Here is a 17,846-nt window from a genome sequence, read left to right on the forward strand (position 1 = left end):
TTAGGCTGGCTCTGATGGCTAGGCTCCTCAGTCCTCTCTGCTGTATCCATAGTGCGTCTGTCCACTCACAGGCAGCTGAACTCCGTCCTGTCCCTCCTCCCAGCATGCCATGCTGGGCTTCCAGCTGAATTGAAGAATGATGATTGACCTCATCACCTTTCATATCTGAATTGATGACACCAGCGCCGCAGGGTAGGATTAGGATGGGGGGTTAGGGTAAGGCTGCGGGAGGTTAGGATAAGGCTGTGGGAGGGGAGGTTAGGGGGGTAGGGGAGAGGTTAAGGTAAGGCTGTGAGTGGGGTGGTTAAGTTTAGGTAGCGGGGGATGGTTAGATTAAGGCAAGGTTCTTTAGCCCACATTATATTTAGACTGAACCTGTAATGCTCCTGTGCAGGACTTCACAGCCTGGGCTACACATGCAAGTAATGGCAGTAAAAGCCCTGCTTGCCAATACTGGCTTTACTACATGCTTAATGAGACAGATGGTTACATCATCTAGATGTAGCAGGTTATCTGTCTCTGACTACAGCTCATTCATTGCACCTTTTTTACCTGCTTCTCCCCTGCTCTTTATAAGCTACATGCCTTTCTACCCCCACCAACCTGTGTGAGCTGTTGGGAGGTGAATCTTCATGCCTGGCATAGGCAGGGGAACTGATGAGGGAAGAGCAGGCTGAGGAACTCCCGACTCTGGCTTGTAGCTGCTCCTCAGCTCCACCTCACACAAACTGCTCACAGTGTGGGTGGGTGCCTCTGCTGGCAGGGTGCTGGTCACTGGTGTGGTAGAAACTGCACTGGAAGTTGTCTGTGTGCCTGGCTGGGAAGTGAGGACTCGGACTCCCATGAGGTTGCCTGTTTCTGCTGCTGATCATCATCTGCACGGTCAGAGCAGCATGTGATTGGTTTCCTCCAATCAGAGCCCAGCACATGCTCCTCTGACCTCTCTGCAGAGTATCCTGGGATAGGATTTAGTACCCAGTAGTGCACTGCAGATTACTGTGTGCTCGGTGCTGTGCCCCTATCCTGTAGCTGATCACTGCATACTGAACTGGCAGACGAGCCTCTTAAATCAAGCAGTCCAGCTCATCTCTGGTATCATTAGTTGTCTTTCAGATGGGAGTTGGAGGGGGGGCTGGCTGGCTGTGGTGGTGGAGCATAGTTTAATAAGTCAGTCTGACTCATTTTACGCCATCAGCTGTGGGCACAGGGAGCCAGAGACAGTGGAGGAGAGGTGCCCCCCGTCAGAGGAGGAGGCCGGCGGCAGCCTACTGCACTGTCACCGTGAGTTCCGCCTCTGCAGGGAAGCCTTCTTCAGCAGCGTGAGCTGCCGCCCCCCAGTGGGCGCCGCCCATAGGCAGCTGCCTAAAGCTGCCTAGTGGTGGCGCCGGCTCTGAGTGGGACACACACTCACACTCAGTAATGGACACAGATTTGTTGGGGGGGGTTGAGACTAATGGACACATGAGGAAGAAGGGGGAAGAGAATATAGATATGGATGAAGAGGAGGGGAAGGTGGACATCATAATGGACACACAACACACAGGAGGTGGTGGGAGAGAACACCACAATGGACACACGTGGTAAGGGGGGGGGCACACAATAATGGTTACTGCAGAGAAGAGGGGATAAACATAATAATGGACAGTGGGGGTTGTAAGGGAACACCAAAATAGAGACATAGGAGGAGCAGTGGAGGGAGAGAGGACAATAATGGATACAATGGAGGGAGATGGAATATAATAAAGGACATAGATTATCAGGAGAAGGTGGTACAAGAGCATAAAAATGAACACAGAGGAGAAGAAAGGAAAGAAAAACACAATAACTGACAGAGAAGTGGGGGAGAGATCATAATAATGGACACAGATGAAGAGGGGCAGGGGGTGAGAGCACAATACTGGGCACAAATGAGGAGGAAATTGGGACACAATTATGAAAATGGACATAATAGTGGACAGACACAGATGAAGAGAAGGGGTAAGGGAGGTACACAACACAGAACAGATGAGAAGGAAGGGGACATTAATGGAAATACAGATGAAAGTGGGAAGAGCACAATACAGTATTTACAAATGAAGAGGTACTGTAAGTTCTGGATACAACACAGATTGATGGGCAAGAGGTATTTCAATGGGTGGTAGGTGAAGTACTGTAGTGTAGTGTATTAAAGCAGTGGCGTAACTAGAAATTTTTCTCCCCCAAGCCAAAAAATTCATCGGCGCCCCCCCCCCCCCCCCTTCATGCTCCATAATTGGGAGCAAGAAAGGGATAAATATGCAGCAAAAAAGGGGCGTGGTTTTGTTTGAATGGGCGTGGTTTTGCATAAAGGGGCGTGTCATTGCAGGAACAGACTACCTTATACCCCAGTTTTGCAACCTGCACGCCCATACGTTGGCCACCACAGGAAAGAAAAATAATCCTGATTCATGCCCCTTACATTATTTGTCATTTTTCCTCCTTATAGTAATGCCCAGTATACATTATTCCACATACTGCAATGGCCCTTAGACATTATGCCGCACACAATAATGCCCCCGACACATTATGCCACACACCGTAATGCCTGTGAAACATTATGACACACACCGTAATGCCTGTGACACATTATGACAGGAATCGCAATGCCCGTTATACATTATGCTACACACTGCAATGCCCCTGATACATTATAGCACATACAATGTCTGTGACACATTATGACACACACCGCAATGTCCGTGATACATTATGCCACACACTGCAATGCCTGATACATTATAGCACATACAATGCCTGTGACACATTATGCCACACACTGCAATGACCTTGAGACATTATACCACAATGCCCGTGATATAGTATAACATACACCGTAATGCCTGTGACACATACCGCAATGCCCTGCCCGTTATACCCTATGCCACACACTGCAATGCCCGTTATGTATTATGCCACACTGCAATGACCCTGAGACATTATACCACATACCACAATGCCCGTGATATAGTATACCACACACCGTAATGCCTGACACATTATGACACACACCGCAATGTCTGTGATACATTATGCCACACACTGCAATGACCCTGAGACATTATACCACATATCACAATGCCTGCGATATAGTATACCACACACCGTAATGCCCATTACACATTAAGTCCTACAGTAAGGCTTCTAATTACTTTTCTCTATCGTCCTAGTGGATGCTGGGGTTCCTGAAAGGACCATGGGGAATAGCGGCTCCGCAGGAGACAGGGCACAAAAAGTAAAGCTTTTCCGATCAGGTGGTGTGCACTGGCTCCTCCCCCTATGACCCTCCTCCAGACTCCAGTTAGATTTTTGTGCCCGGCCGAGAAGGGTGCAATCTAGGTGGCTCTCCTAAAGAGCTGCTTAGAGAAAGTTTAGCTAGGTTTTTTATGTTACAGTGATTCCTGCTGGCAACAGGATCACTGCAGCGAGGGACTGAGGGGAGAAGGAGTCAACTCACCTGCGTGCAGGATGGATTGGCTTCTTGGCTACTGGACATCAAGCTCCAGAGGGACGATCACAGGTACAGCCTGGATGGTCACCGGAGCCGCGCCGCCGGCCCCCTTGCAGATGCTGAAGACAGAAGAGGTCCAGAATCGGCGGCTGAAGACTCCTGCAGTCTTCTAAAGGTAGCGCACAGCACTGCAGCTGTGCGCCATTTTCCTCTCAGCACACTTCACACGGCAGTCACTGAGGGTGCAGGGCGCTGGGAGGGGGGCGCCCTGGGAGGCAAAATGAGTACCTATAAAGGCTAAAAATACCTCACATATAGCCCTAGAGGCTATATGGAGATATTTAACCCCTGCCTGATTTCTCAAAATAGCGGGAGACGAGCCCGCCGGAAAAGGGGCGGGGCCTATCTCCTCAGCACACGGCGCCATTTCCTCTCACAGCTCCGCTGGTCAGGACGGCTCCCAGGTCTCTCCCCTGCACTGCACTACAGAAACAGGGTAAAACAGAGAGGGGGGGCAAATTTATGGCGATATTTTTATATAACAAAGCAGCTATAGGGGAGCACTTATTATAAGGCTATCCCTGATATATATATATAGCGCTTTTGGTGTGTGCTGGCAAACTCTCCCTCTGTCTCCCCAAAGGGCTAGTGGGTCCTGTCTTCATTAGGAGCATTCCCTGTGTGTCTGCTGTGTGTCGGTACGTGTGTGTCGACATGTATGAGGACGATATTGGTGTGGAGGCGGAGCAATTGCCAAATATGGGGATGTCACCTCCTAGGGGGTCGACACCAGAATGGATGCCTTTATTTATGGAACTACGGGATAGTGTCAACACGCTAAAGCAGTCGTTTGACGACATGAGACGGCCGGACAATCAATTAGTGCCTGTCCAGGCGACTCAAACACCGTCAGGGGCTGTGAAACGCCCTTTGCCTCAGTCGGTCGACACAGACCCAGACACAGGCGATGATTCCAGTGGTGACGGTGACGAATCAACCGTATTTTCCAGTAGGGCCACACGTTATATGATTTTGGCAATGAAGGAGGCGTTACATTTAGCTGATACTACAGGTACCACTAAACAGGGTATTATGTGGGGTATGAAAAAACTACCTATAGTTTTTCCTGAATCAGAAGAACTAAATGACGTGTGTAATGAAGCGTGGGTTGCCCCTGATAAAAAGCTGATAATTTCAAAGAAATTATTGGCATTATACCCTTTCCCGCCAGAGGTTAGGGAGCGCTGGGAAACACCTCCTAGGGTGGACAAGGCGCTAACACGCTTATCTAAACAAGTGGCGTTACCCTCTCCTGAGACGGCCGCACTTAAAGATCCATCAGATAGGAGGATGGAAAATATCCAAAAAAGTATATACACACATGCAGGTGTTATACTACGACCAGCTGTAGCAACTGCCTGGATGGGCAGTGCGGGGGTAGTTTGGTCAGAGTCCCTGATTGAAAATATTGATACCCTGGACAGGGACAATATTTTACTGTCGTTAGAACAAATAAAGGATGCATTTCTTTATATGCGTGATGCACAGAGGGATATATGCACACTGGCATCACGGGTAAGTGCTATGTCCATTTCGGCCAGAAGAGCTTTATGGACGCGACAGTGGACAGGCGATGCGGATTCAAAACGGCATATGGAAGTTTTGCCGTATAAGGGGGAGGAGTTATTTGGAGTCGGTCTATCAGATTTGGTGGCCACGGCTACGGCCGGGAAATCCACCTTTCTACCTCAAGTCACTCCCCAACAGAAAAAGGCACCGACTTTTCAACCGCAGCCCTTTCGTTCCTTTAAAAATAAGAGAGCAAAGGGCTATTCATATTTGCCACGAGGCAAAGGTCGAGGGAAGAGACAGCAACACGCAGCTCCTTCCCAGGATCAGAAGCCCTCCCCGGCTTCTACAAAAGCCTCAGCATGACGCTGGGGCTTCTCAAGCGGACTCGGGATCGGTGGGCGGTCGTCTCAAAAATTACAGTGCGCAGTGGGCTCACTCGCAAGTAGATCCCTGGATCCTGCAGATAATATCTCAGGGATACAGGTTGGAATTAGAGACAGATCCACCTCGCCGTTTCCTGAAGTCTGCTTTACCAACGTCCCCCTCCGAAAGGGAGACGGTGTTGGAAGCCATTCACAAGCTGTACTCTCAGCAGGTGATAGTCAAGGTACCTCTTCTGCAACAAGGGAAGGGGTATTATTCCACTCTTTTTGTGGTACCGAAGCCGGATGGCTCGGTAAGGCCTATTCTAAATCTGAAGTCCTTGAACCTGTACATAAAGAAGTTCAAGTTCAAAATGGAGTCACTCAGAGCAGTGATAGCGAACCTGGAAGAGGGGGACTTTATGGTATCCTTGGACATCAAGGATGCGTATCTCCACGTTCCAATTTACCCCTCACACCAGGGGTACCTCAGGTTCGTTGTACAAAACTGTCACTATCAGTTTCAGACGCTGCCGTTCGGATTGTCCACGGCACCTCGGATCTTTACAAAGGTAATGGCCGAGATGATGATTCTTCTTCGAAGAAAAGGCGTATTAATTATCCCATACTTGGACGATCTCCTAATAAGGGCGAGGTCCAGAGAACAGCTAGAGATGGGATTAGCACTGTCTCAAGAAGTGCTAAAACAGCACGGGTGGATTCTGAATATTCCAAAATCCCAGTTAATGCCGACAACTCGTCTGCTGTTCCTAGGGATGATTCTGGACACGGTTCAGAAAAAGGTTTTTCTCCCGGAGGAAAAAGCCAAGGAGTTATCCGAGCTTGTCAGGAACCTCCTAAAACCAGGAAAGGTGTCTGTACATCAATGCACAAGAGTCCTGGGAAAAATGGTGGCTTCTTACGAAGCGATTCCATTCGGCAGATTCCACGCAAGAATTTTCCAAAGGGATCTGTTGGACAAATGGTCAGGGTCGCATCTTCAGATGCACCTACGGATAACCCTGTCTCCAAGGACAAGGGTGTCTCTTCTGTGGTGGTTGCAGAGTGCTCATCTATTGGAGGGCCGCAGATTCGGCATACAGGATTGGATCCTGGTGACCACGGACGCCAGCCTGAGAGGCTGGGGAGCAGTCACACAAGGAAGAAACTTCCAGGGAGTATGGACGAGCCTGGAAACGTCTCTTCACATAAACATTCTGGAACTAAGAGCAATATACAATGCTCTAAACCAGGCAGAACCTCTGCTTCAGGGAAAACCGGTATTGATCCAGTCGGACAACATCACGGCAGTCGCCCATGTGAACAGACAGGGCGGCACAAGAAGCAGGAGGGCAATGGCAGAAGCTGCAAGGATTCTTCGCTGGGCAGAGAATCATGTGATAGCACTGTCAGCAGTGTTCATCCCGGGAGTGGACAACTGGGAAGCAGACTTCCTCAGCAGACACGATCTTCACCCGGGAGAGTGGGGACTTCATCCAGAAGTCTTCCACATGCTGGTAACCCGTTGGGAAAGACCAATGGTGGACATGATGGCGTCTCGCCTCAACAAAAAACTGGACAGGTATTGCGCCAGGTCAAGAGATCCGCAGGCAATAGCTGTGGACGCGCTGGTAACGCCTTGGGTGTACCAGTCGGTGTATGTGTTTCCTCCTCTGCCTCTCATACCAAAAGTATTGAGAATTATACGGCAAAGAGGCGTAAGAACGATACTAGTGGTTCCGGATTGGCCAAGGAGGACTTGGTACCCGGAACTTCAAGAGATGATCACGGAAGATCCGTGGCCTCTACCTCTAAGGAGGGACTTGCTTCAGCAGGGTCCCTGTCTGTTTCAAGACTTACCGCGGCTGCGTTTGACGGCATGGCGGTTGAACGCCGGATCCTAAAGGAAAAAGGCATGCCGGAAGAAGTCATTCCTACTTTGATTAAAGCAAGGAAGGAAGTAACCGTGCAACATTATCACCGAATTTGGCGAAAATATGTTGCGTGGTGCGAAGATCGGAGTGCTCCGACGGAGGAATTTCAACTGGGTCGATTCCTACATTTCCTGCAATCAGGATTGTCAATGGGTCTCAAATTGGGATCTATTAAGGTTCAAATTTCGGCCCTGTCGATTTTCTTTCAAAAAGAATTGGCTTCAGTCCCTGAAGTCCAGACCTTTGTTAAGGGAGTGCTGCATATACAGCCTCCTGTGGTGCCTCCAGTGGCACCGTGGGATCTAAATGTGGTTTTGGACTTCCTAAAATCTCATTGGTTTGAACCACTAAAAAAGGTGGACTTGAAATATCTCACATGGAAAGTGACCATGCTTCTAGCCCTGGCTTCTGCCAGGAGAGTGTCAGAATTGGCAGCTTTATCTTACAAAAGCCCATATCTGATTTTCCATTCGGACAGGGCAGAACTGCGGACTCGTCCGCATTTTCTCCCTAAGGTGGTGTCAGCATTTCATCTGAACCAGCCTATTGTAGTGCCTGCGGCTACAAGTGACTTGGAGGACTCCAAGTTACTGGACGTTGTCAGAGCATTAAAAATATATATTGCAAGGACAGCTGGAGTCAGAAAATCTGACTCGTTGTTTATATTGTATGCACCCAACAAGATGGGTGCTCCTGCGTCTAAGCAGACGATTGCTCGTTGGATCTGTAGCACAATCCAACTTGCACATTCTGTGGCAGGCCTGCCACAGCCTAAATCTGTAAAGGCCCACTCCACAAGGAAGGTGGGCTCATCTTGGGCGGCTGCCCGAGGGGTCTCGGCATTACAACTTTGCCGAGCAGCTACGTGGTCAGGGGAGAACACGTTTGTAAAATTTTACAAATTTGATACTCTGGCTAAGGAGGACCTGGAGTTCTCTCATTCGGTGCTGCAGAGTCATCCGCACTCTCCCGCCCGTTTGGGAGCTTTGGTATAATCCCCATGGTCCTTTCAGGAACCCCAGCATCCACTAGGACGATAGAGAAAATAAGATTTTACTTACCGATAAATCTATTTCTCGGAGTCCGTAGTGGATGCTGGGCGCCCATCCCAAGTGCGGATTATCTGCATAAATTGTACATAGTTATTGTTAACTAATTCGGGTTATTGTTGAAGGAAGCCATCTTTCAGAGGCTCCGCTGTTATCATACTGTTAACTGGGTTTAGATCACAAGTTGTACGGTGTGATTGGTGTGGCTGGTATGAGTCTTACCCGGGATTCAAAATCCTCCCTTATTGTGTACGCTCGTCCGGGCACAGTACCTAACTGGAGTCTGGAGGAGGGTCATAGGGGGAGGAGCCAGTGCACACCACCTGATCGGAAAAGCTTTACTTTTTGTGCCCTGTCTCCTGCGGAGCCGCTATTCCCCATGGTCCTTTCAGGAACCCCAGCATCCACTACGGACTCCGAGAAATAGATTTATCGGTAAGTAAAATCTTATTTTCAATTACCTGCTCGTTGTCAGGGGTTTCATGCACTGGGTGTCATGCTCGTTGCCAGGAGTTTCATGCTCTTGGTTCCATGCACGGTGCCAGGGGTTTTCATGCTCAGGGTGTCATGCTCGTTGCCAGGGGTTTCATGCACTGGGTGTCATGCTCGTTGCCAGGTGTTTCATGCACTGGGTGTCATGCTCGTTGCCAGGTGTTTCATGCACTGGGTGTCATGCTAGTTGCTAGGAGGTAGTCATTGTTGCTAGGGCTGTGCACCCAGTGCCACATATGTCCCCAGTGCCAGATATTCCCCCACGGTGCCAGGTACTCACATGCCCCAGTGCCAAATATAGCCCCTCCCCCATGTGCCAGGTACACATATACCCCCCCAGTGCCACATATGCCCCCAGTGCCAGATATTCCCCCCCAGTGCCACATATGCCCCCAGTGCCAGATATGCCCCCAGTGCCATATATTCCCCCCCAGTGCCAAATATGCCCCCAGTGCCAGATATGCCCCCAGTGCCACATATGCCCCCAGTGCCGGATATTCCCCCCCAGTGCCACATATGCCCCCAGTGCCAGATATTCCCCCCTCCAGTGCCAGATATGCCCCCAGTGCCAGATATTACCCCCCAGTGCCATATATGCCCCCAGTGCCATATATGCCCCCAGTGCCAGATATTCCCCCAGTGCCAGATATCCCCCCGTGCCATATATGCCCCCAGTGCCATATATGCCCCCAGTGCCAGATATTCCACCCCGTGCCATATATGCCCCCAGTGTCATATATGCCCCCAGTGCCATGTATGCCCCCAGTGCCAGATATTCCCCCCCCCAGTGCCATATATGCCCCCAGTGCCAGATATTCTCCCCCAGTGCCAGATATCCCCCCCCCCCAGTGCCAGATATTCCCCCCCAGTGCCATATATGCCCCCAGTGCCATATATGCCCCCAGTGCCAGATATTCCCACCGTGCCATATATGCCCCCAGTGCCAGATATTCTCCCCCAGTGCCATATATGCCCCCAGTGCCAGATATTCTCCCCCAGTGCCATATATGCCCCAGTGCCAGATATCCCCCCCAGTGCCATATATGCCCCCAGTGCCAGATATTCCCCCCAGTGCCAGATATCCCCCCCCCAGTGCCATATATGCCCCCAGTGCCAGATATTCTCCCCCAGTGCCATATATGCCCCAGTGCCAGATATCCCCCCCCCAGTGCCATATATGCCCCCAGTGCCAGATATTCCCCCCCAGTGCCATATATGCCCCCAGTGCCAGATATTCCCCCCGTGCCATATATGCCCCCAGTGCCAGATATTCCCCCCCAGTGCCATATATGCCCCAGTGCCAGATATCCCCCCCCCAGTGCCATATATGCCCCCAGTGCCAGATATTCCCCCCAGTTCCAGATATCCCCCCCCCAGTGCCATATATGCCCCCAGTGCCAGATATTCCCCCGTGCCATATATGCCCCCAGTGCCAGATATTTCTTCCCCCACCTCCCGCCCCCCCCCCCCCCCCCCCCGCGCCGCCACCGCCGCCGCTTTTTGGAGGGACACGGAGGGCACAGCTCGCCTCTCCTGTGTCCCTCCTGCATCATCTCCGGCGGCCGCGGGTCTAGTAGGGGGAAGTGCCGGTTCGTGAGCCAATTAGAGCTCACGGACGGCACTTCCCCCTATTAGACCCGCGGCCGCCGGAGATGATGCAGGAGGGACACAGGGAGGCGCGCTGTGCCCTCCGTGTCCCTCCAACAAGCGGCGGAGGGAAGGAGACCGCAGACTGACATGCGGACGCTCGTCCGCATGTCAGTCTGCTGTAAATCAGTGGCGCCCCGCAGCCCCTCGTCCCCAAGCCACCGCGAGGGCTGCGGGGGCAGTAGTTACGCCACTGTATTAAAGGCAGCAACACATGTGCATGAACAAAGGTGATGTGATATATGACCACCCCATGGGTAACAAATATTGGCCTACCAAAATGTGTGTGTGGTTAACAGGGCCTTTTATAAGTGAAGAGGTGAGGGAGGTTGGGATGGTTGAACCTCACCCCTACAGCACTGGTTGCACCCCCTGCGGCACACAATAGGCCCTTCTTAAGTTTCAGCTCCAGGCCCATGTGGACCTTAATCTGGCACTGAGTAGAGTGTGTAGCCAGCGTGCATGGAAGAGCAAGCTCTCTTGTGTCACAAGCAGCGTGCCAGCTGCAGAGAAAAACAGTAAGCTGGCTGTATTTTTATTTTTATTTTTTTAATCATCATGCTGTCATTATGTTGTTTTTTTTATTATGCTGCTGTTTATAAAATTGGCTGTGTGTGTGTGTATATATATATATATATATATATATATATATATATATAAAAATTGCCTGCCCAATTCTTAGGGGCCCCGCTGTTTGAAGTGCCCCGGGCCCCCCATAGCCTTAATCCGGCTCTGATAGGGGGTCATTCCAAGTTGATCGCTCGCTAGCAGTTTTTAGCAGCCGTGCAAACGCATTGTGGCCGCCCACTGGGGAGTGTATTTTCGCTGTGCAGAAGTGCAAACCCTTGTGCAGCAGAGCGCCTGCAAAATCTTTTTGTGCAAAACAAGACCAGCCCTGTAGTTACTCTTCGCGTGCGCAGACCCTCCAACATGACCCGCCCCACTAGGTACAAAATGCTCTGTTTCTGGACTTCCCTCTTAATTTATGATTTCCATCACCTGTGTTGAACTAGTTAAATGATAAGAAAGCTGTTTCTTCACAGGTGATGGCAATAATAAATTAAGAGGGAAGTCCAGAAACAGAGCATTTTGTACCTAGTGGGGCGGGTCATGTTGGAGGCTTTGCGTGCGTTGATTCTAACGATGGAGGGACGGCTTTTGATGTCACACACCCGCCCAGTGAACGCCCAGCCACATCTGCGTTTTTTCTGCCACGCCTGCGTTTTTCTAAGCACTCCCTGAAAACGGTCTGTTGACACCCAGAAACGCCCACTTCATGTCAATCTTCCTGCGTTCGGCCGTGCGACAGGAATGTTCGATAGACTCTGTGCAAACCCACGATGCTCATTGTACCTGTACATCGCACCTGCGCATTGCGATGCATGCGCAGAAATGCCGATTTTTATCCTGATCCCTGCGCTGCGAACAACGGCAGCTAGCGATCAACTCGGAATGACCCCCATAGTGCAATGTTTTTGTCATTTGTATTTGGTTATTTTAGTCACATCCCCTTTCCTGATTTCAGTCTTTATGTTACAGGCGTTATACTGAATATTGTACATACATATATCCTTTTCAGCTATAATTTCATATGGTTTCTTTCACTCAGGGAAGACAGTGCTGGATATCTCGCAGGACTTGGCACTGTGGGACTGGAGATCTATGAGCAGGTGCCTAATTTGGATGCAGTAATATTTCCTGCAGGTGGACACTGTGGTTTGTTGGCTGGGTCAGCAGCTGCCCTGAAACACCTGAATCCAAAAATAGCAGTGATTGTAAGTAGCATGCTTAGATCTTTGTGACCTAATGTTGGATAGGCAGATATTGGCGCACATTGCTATATGCTAAATTGGTGCACATTGCGCATTATAAGATTTATTTCACAACTTTAGCTGTGAAAATGTTGTGAAACATTAAATTATGTACAAACAAATGTTTCTCAACCTCAACCCTAAAGCTTCCCAACAGGTCATGTTTTGGGCAGGGGCGTAACCATACTTGCCTACCTGACCCTCTCCATGAGGGAGAAAATGCTCTGTTCCTGGACTTTCCTGGTAATGTATGATTGCCATCACCTGTGGTGAAACACCTTTCTTATCAATTAACTAGCTCACCACAGGTGATGGCAATCATACATTACCAGGAAAGTCCAGGAACAGAGCATTTTCTCCCTCATGGAGAGGGTCAGGTAGGCAAGTATGGGCGTAACTAGAACTTTGTGGGCCCCTGAGCAAAATTTTTAAGGGGCCGTCCAACTATGGTCTCCCCCAGAGTGGGTATGGATGGTTCCGCCTATCATTTTAACACTGGCCTAGCAAGCAACCCACTGCATTGTGCAGACGTTTGTTTGTTTTTCACTGTTATCCTTTACTAAAACTCTGCATGTTCCAGGCAGTGGTCGGCAGGGGGGTCACCAGGACTGTATGGGTCACTCACTGTACTTCATAGGGTTAGGTTACCACCTCATCCCTTCAATTCTGGACACATATTAATTACACAGGTTCTGTGGCTAATTAAAAACAGGTGAAATGGAGTCTTGAAGTCAGCCAGCCTCAGAACCTGTGTAATTAATGTGTCCAGAATTAAAGTGATGAGGTGGTAACCCTAGTGCTTCCACCCGTCGCTGCACTTCAGAAGGGTAAGATTCTATCTATTTATTTAGTTATCTCATCTTTCTCATATTTACCTTCCTTTCCTTCCTTCCTTCCTTCGTACGCCTTCTGTCTCTAATATTCACATCTCTACATATATATATATCTCTTTCTATTTCATCTGTCTCTCATACATACATATACATTCATCATACACTGCCTCTCTCATATATACATTCATACATACTTACATATGCTGTCTCTCAGACATACATATGTACACTGCCTCTATTATACATATATATATATATATATATATATACATACATACATACATACATACATCATACACTGCCTCTCTCATATATACATTCATACATACTTACATATGCTGCCTCTCAGACATGCATATATACACTGCCTCTATCATACATACAGACATACATATATATATATACATCCATCATACACTGCCTCTCTCATATACACATTCATACATACTTACATATGCTGCCTCTCAGACATACATATATACACTGCCTCTATCATACACACACATATATATATATATATATATATACATACATACATGATACACTGCTTCTCTCATATATACATTCATACATACTTACATATGCTGCCTCACAGACATACATATAAACACTGCCTCTTTCATACATACATATATATATATATATATATATATACATCTATCATACACTGCCTCTCTCGTATATACATTCATACATACTTACATATGCTGCCTCTCAGACATACATATATACACTGCCTCTATCATACATACATACATACATACATACATACATACATACATATATATATATATCCATCATACACTGCCTCTCTCATATATACATTCATACATACTTACATATGCTGCCTCTCAGACATACATACAGAGGCAGAACTCTGGGAGGCAACGGAGTCAACTGCCTCCGGGCTCCTGCTTTGAAGGGGGGCACTTCTCCTCCGGTTCTGTGTGTTCAACAACATTAATCAATTAAGTTAATTGACAGCAGCCGGTATCTCTTCCGTAGCCGACTTCCCCATTAGTCACTACACCTTACAAATCACACCCTCTTTATTATAGACACACTGGAAGCAGGCACCTTACTGATGAAGCTATTTGCTCCTATAAAGGAAGCATGAGAATTCTAACTACAGTATATGAAGTTATTTCTCTGACAATTACAAGTAACTTCATATAGTTAGAATTCTCATACTTCCTATGCAAGAGCAAATATCTTCATCAGTAAGATGCATGCTTCCAGTGTAATAGGTTGTGGGTTCTAATCCTGGATTACTTGGCAGAGAAATAATCAGCATTGTGAGTGACTGAGAAGATCTATGTAGTGTGTGGCTGGACCCCTACAAAGATCTACTTAGTTGCAATGGCTTTGTAGTAGCTTCATATAGTTAGAATCTGCAGGCTTGCTATGCAGGAGCAAATATATATATATATATATATATATATATATATATACACATATATATATATACATATATATATATATATATATATTAGTGATGTGCACCGGACATTTTTCGGGTTTTGTGTTTTGGTTTTGGATTCGGTCCCGCGGCCGTGTTTTGGATTCGGACGCGTTTTGGCAAAACCTCCCTGAAATTTTTTTGTTGGATTCGGGTGTGTTTTAGATTCGGGTGTTTTTTTACAAAAAACCCTCAAAAACAGCTTAAATCATAGAATTTGGGGGTAATTTTGATCCCATAGTATTATTAACCTCAATAACCATAATTTACACTCATTTTCAGTCTATTCTGAACACCTCACACCTCACAATATTATTTTTAGTCCTAAAATTTGCACCGAGGTCGCTGGATGGCTAAGCTAAGCGACCCAAGTGGCCGACACAAACACCTGGCCCATCTAGGAGTGGCACTGCAGTGTCAGGCAGGATGGCACTTCAGAAAAATTGTCCCCAAACAGCACATGATGCAAAGAAAAAAAGAGGCGCACCAAGGTCGCTGTGTGACTAAGCTAAGCGACACAAGTGGCTGACACAAACACCTGGCCCACCTAGGAGTGGCACTGCAGTGTCAGGCAGGATGGCACTTCAAAAAAATTGTCCCCAAACAGCACATGATGCAAAGAAAAAAAGAGGCGCACCAAGGTCGCTGTGTGACTAAGCTAAGCGACACAAGTGGCTGACACAAACACCTGGCCCATCTAGGAGTGGCACTGCAGTGTCAGGCAGGATGGCACTTCAAAAAAATTGTCCCCAAACAGCACATGATGCAATAAAAAAAAGAGGCGCACCAAGGTCGCTGTGTGACTAAGCTAAGCGACACAAGTGGCCGACACAAACACCTGGCCCATCTAGGAGTGGCACTGCAGTGTCAGACAGGATGGCACTTCAAAAAAATAGTCCCCAAACAGCACATGATGCAAAGAAAAAAAGAGGCGCACCAAGGTCGCTGTGTGACTAAGCTAAGCGACACAAGTGGCCGACACAAACACCTGGCCCATCTAGGAGTGGCACTGCAGTTTTCTAGCGAGAGGATGAGTGCTTCCATCCTCATGTGAATCTGAACCACTAGCCATGAACTTAGGCCAGGGCCTCAGCCGTTCCTTGCCACTCCGTGTCGTAAATGGCATATTGGCAAGTTTACGCTTCTCATCAGACGCTTTCAATTTAGATTTTTGGGTCATTTTACTGAACTTTTGTTTTTTGGATTTTACATGCTCTCTACTATGACATTGGGCATCGGCCTTGGCAGATGACGTTGATGGCATTTCATCGTCTCGGCCATGACTAGTGGCAGCAGCTTCAGCACGAGGTGGAAGTGGATCTTGATCTTTCCCTATTTTAACCTCCACATTTTTGTTCTCCATTTTTTAATGTGTGGAATTATATGCCAGTATCAATAGCAATGGCCTACTACTATATATACTGCGCACAACTGAAATGCACCACAGGTATGGATGGATAGTATACTTGACGACACAGAGGTAGGTACAGCAGTGGCCTACTGTACCGTACTGCTATATATTATATACTGGTGGTCAGCAAACTGTGCAAAACTGAAATGCACCACAGGTATGGATGGATAGTATACTTGACGACACAGAGGTAGGTACAGCAGTGGCCTACTGTACCGTACTGCTATATATTATATACTGGTGGTCAGCAAACTGTGCAAAACTGAAATGCACCACAGGTATGGATGGATAGTATACTTGACGACACAGAGGTAGGTACAGCAGTGGCCTACTGTACCGTACTGCTATATATTATATACTGGTGGTCAGCAAACTGTGCAAAACTAAAATGCACCACAGGTATGGATGGATAGTATACTTGACGACACAGAGGCAGATACAGCAGTGGCCTACTGTACCGTACTGCTATATATTATATACTGGTGGTCAGCAAACTGTGCAAAACTGAAATGCACCACAGGTATGGATGGATAGTATACTTGACGACACAGAGGTAGGTACAGCAGTGGCCTACTGTACCGTACTGCTATATATTATATACTGGTGGTCAGCAAACTGTGCAAAACTAAAATGCACCACAGGTATGGATGGATAGTATACTTGACGACACAGAGGTAGGCACAGCAGTGGCCTACTGTACTGTAATGCTATATATTATATACTGGTGGTCAGCAAACTGTGCAAAACTGAAATGCACCACAGGTATGGATGGATAGTATACTTGACGACACAGAGGTAGGTACAGCAGTGGCCTACTGTACCGTACTGCTATATATTATATACTGGTGGTCAGCAAACTGTGCGAAACTGAAATGCACCACAGGTATGGATGGATAGTATACTTGACGACACAGAGGTAGGTACAGCAGTGGCCTTCTGTACCGTACTCCTATATATTATATACTGGTGGTCAGCAAAATTATGCACTGTACTCCTACTATATACTGTCTACAATGCAGCACAGATATGGAGTGTTTTTCAGGCAGACAACGTATACTGGTGGTCACTGGTCAGCAAAACTCTGCACTGTACTCCTCCTATATAATATTATACTGGTGGTCCCCAGTCCCCACAATAAAGCAGCACACTGAGCACAGATATGGAGTGTATTTCAGGCAGACAACGTATACTGGTGGTCACTGTCAGCAAAACTCTGCACTGTACTCCTGCTATATAATACAGCTGCTCCCCAGTCCCCACAATTAAGCAGTGTGAGCACAGATATATGCAGCACACTGAGCACAGATAAGGAGCGTTTTTTTCAGGCAGAGAACGGATAAAACTGGTGGTCACTGATCAGCAAAACTCTGCACTGTACTCCTCCTATATTATACAGCTGCTCCCCAGTCCTCCCCACAATTAAGCAATAAAGCACAATCAAGTTCAACAATAAACGGAGAGGACGCCAGCCACGTCCTCTCCCTAACATTTCCAATGCACGAGTGAAAATGGCGGCGACGCGCGGCTGCTTATATAGAATCCGAATCTCGCGAGAATCCGACAGCGGGATGATGACGTTCGGCGCGCTCCGGTTAACCGAGCCATACGGGAGAATCCGAGTATGCCTCGGACCCGTGTAAAATGAGTTAAGTTCGGGTGGGTTCGGTTTCCGAGGAACCGAACCCGCTCATCACTAATATATATATATATATATATATAGGGGGTCACCAATATTTTTCTTGCCTCCGGGCAACTGGGACAAACTTACGCCACTGCATACATATATACACTGCCTCTATCATACATACAT

At 47.9% G+C, this 17,846-nt stretch overlaps 1 protein-coding gene and 1 long non-coding RNA gene across 4 annotated transcripts in view; one reads left to right on the top strand and one right to left on the bottom strand.

Annotated features, from left to right (window-relative positions):
* Positions 1-870, bottom strand: part of LOC135055090 (uncharacterized) — a 31,650-nt gene extending 30,780 nt beyond the window's left edge. The window contains exon 1 of the long non-coding RNA XR_010243643.1: positions 604-870. This is a non-coding gene — a long non-coding RNA (uncharacterized LOC135055090). The remainder of the gene's footprint in view (positions 1-603) is intronic.
* LOC135055087 (L-threonine ammonia-lyase-like) overlaps positions 1-17,846 on the top strand; it is a 139,845-nt gene that overhangs the window by 77,766 nt on the left and 44,233 nt on the right. For all 3 annotated transcript variants that reach the window (XM_063958731.1, XM_063958732.1, XM_063958730.1), the window contains one exon: positions 12,132-12,297. In XM_063958731.1, the coding sequence (XP_063814801.1) occupies positions 12,132-12,297 (166 nt within the window). The remainder of the gene's footprint in view (positions 1-12,131; positions 12,298-17,846) is intronic.

Source organism: Pseudophryne corroboree, chromosome 3, assembly GCF_028390025.1.
Source record: "Pseudophryne corroboree isolate aPseCor3 chromosome 3, aPseCor3.hap2, whole genome shotgun sequence".
In the NCBI taxonomy this organism is placed as follows: Eukaryota; Metazoa; Chordata; class Amphibia; order Anura; family Myobatrachidae; genus Pseudophryne; species Pseudophryne corroboree.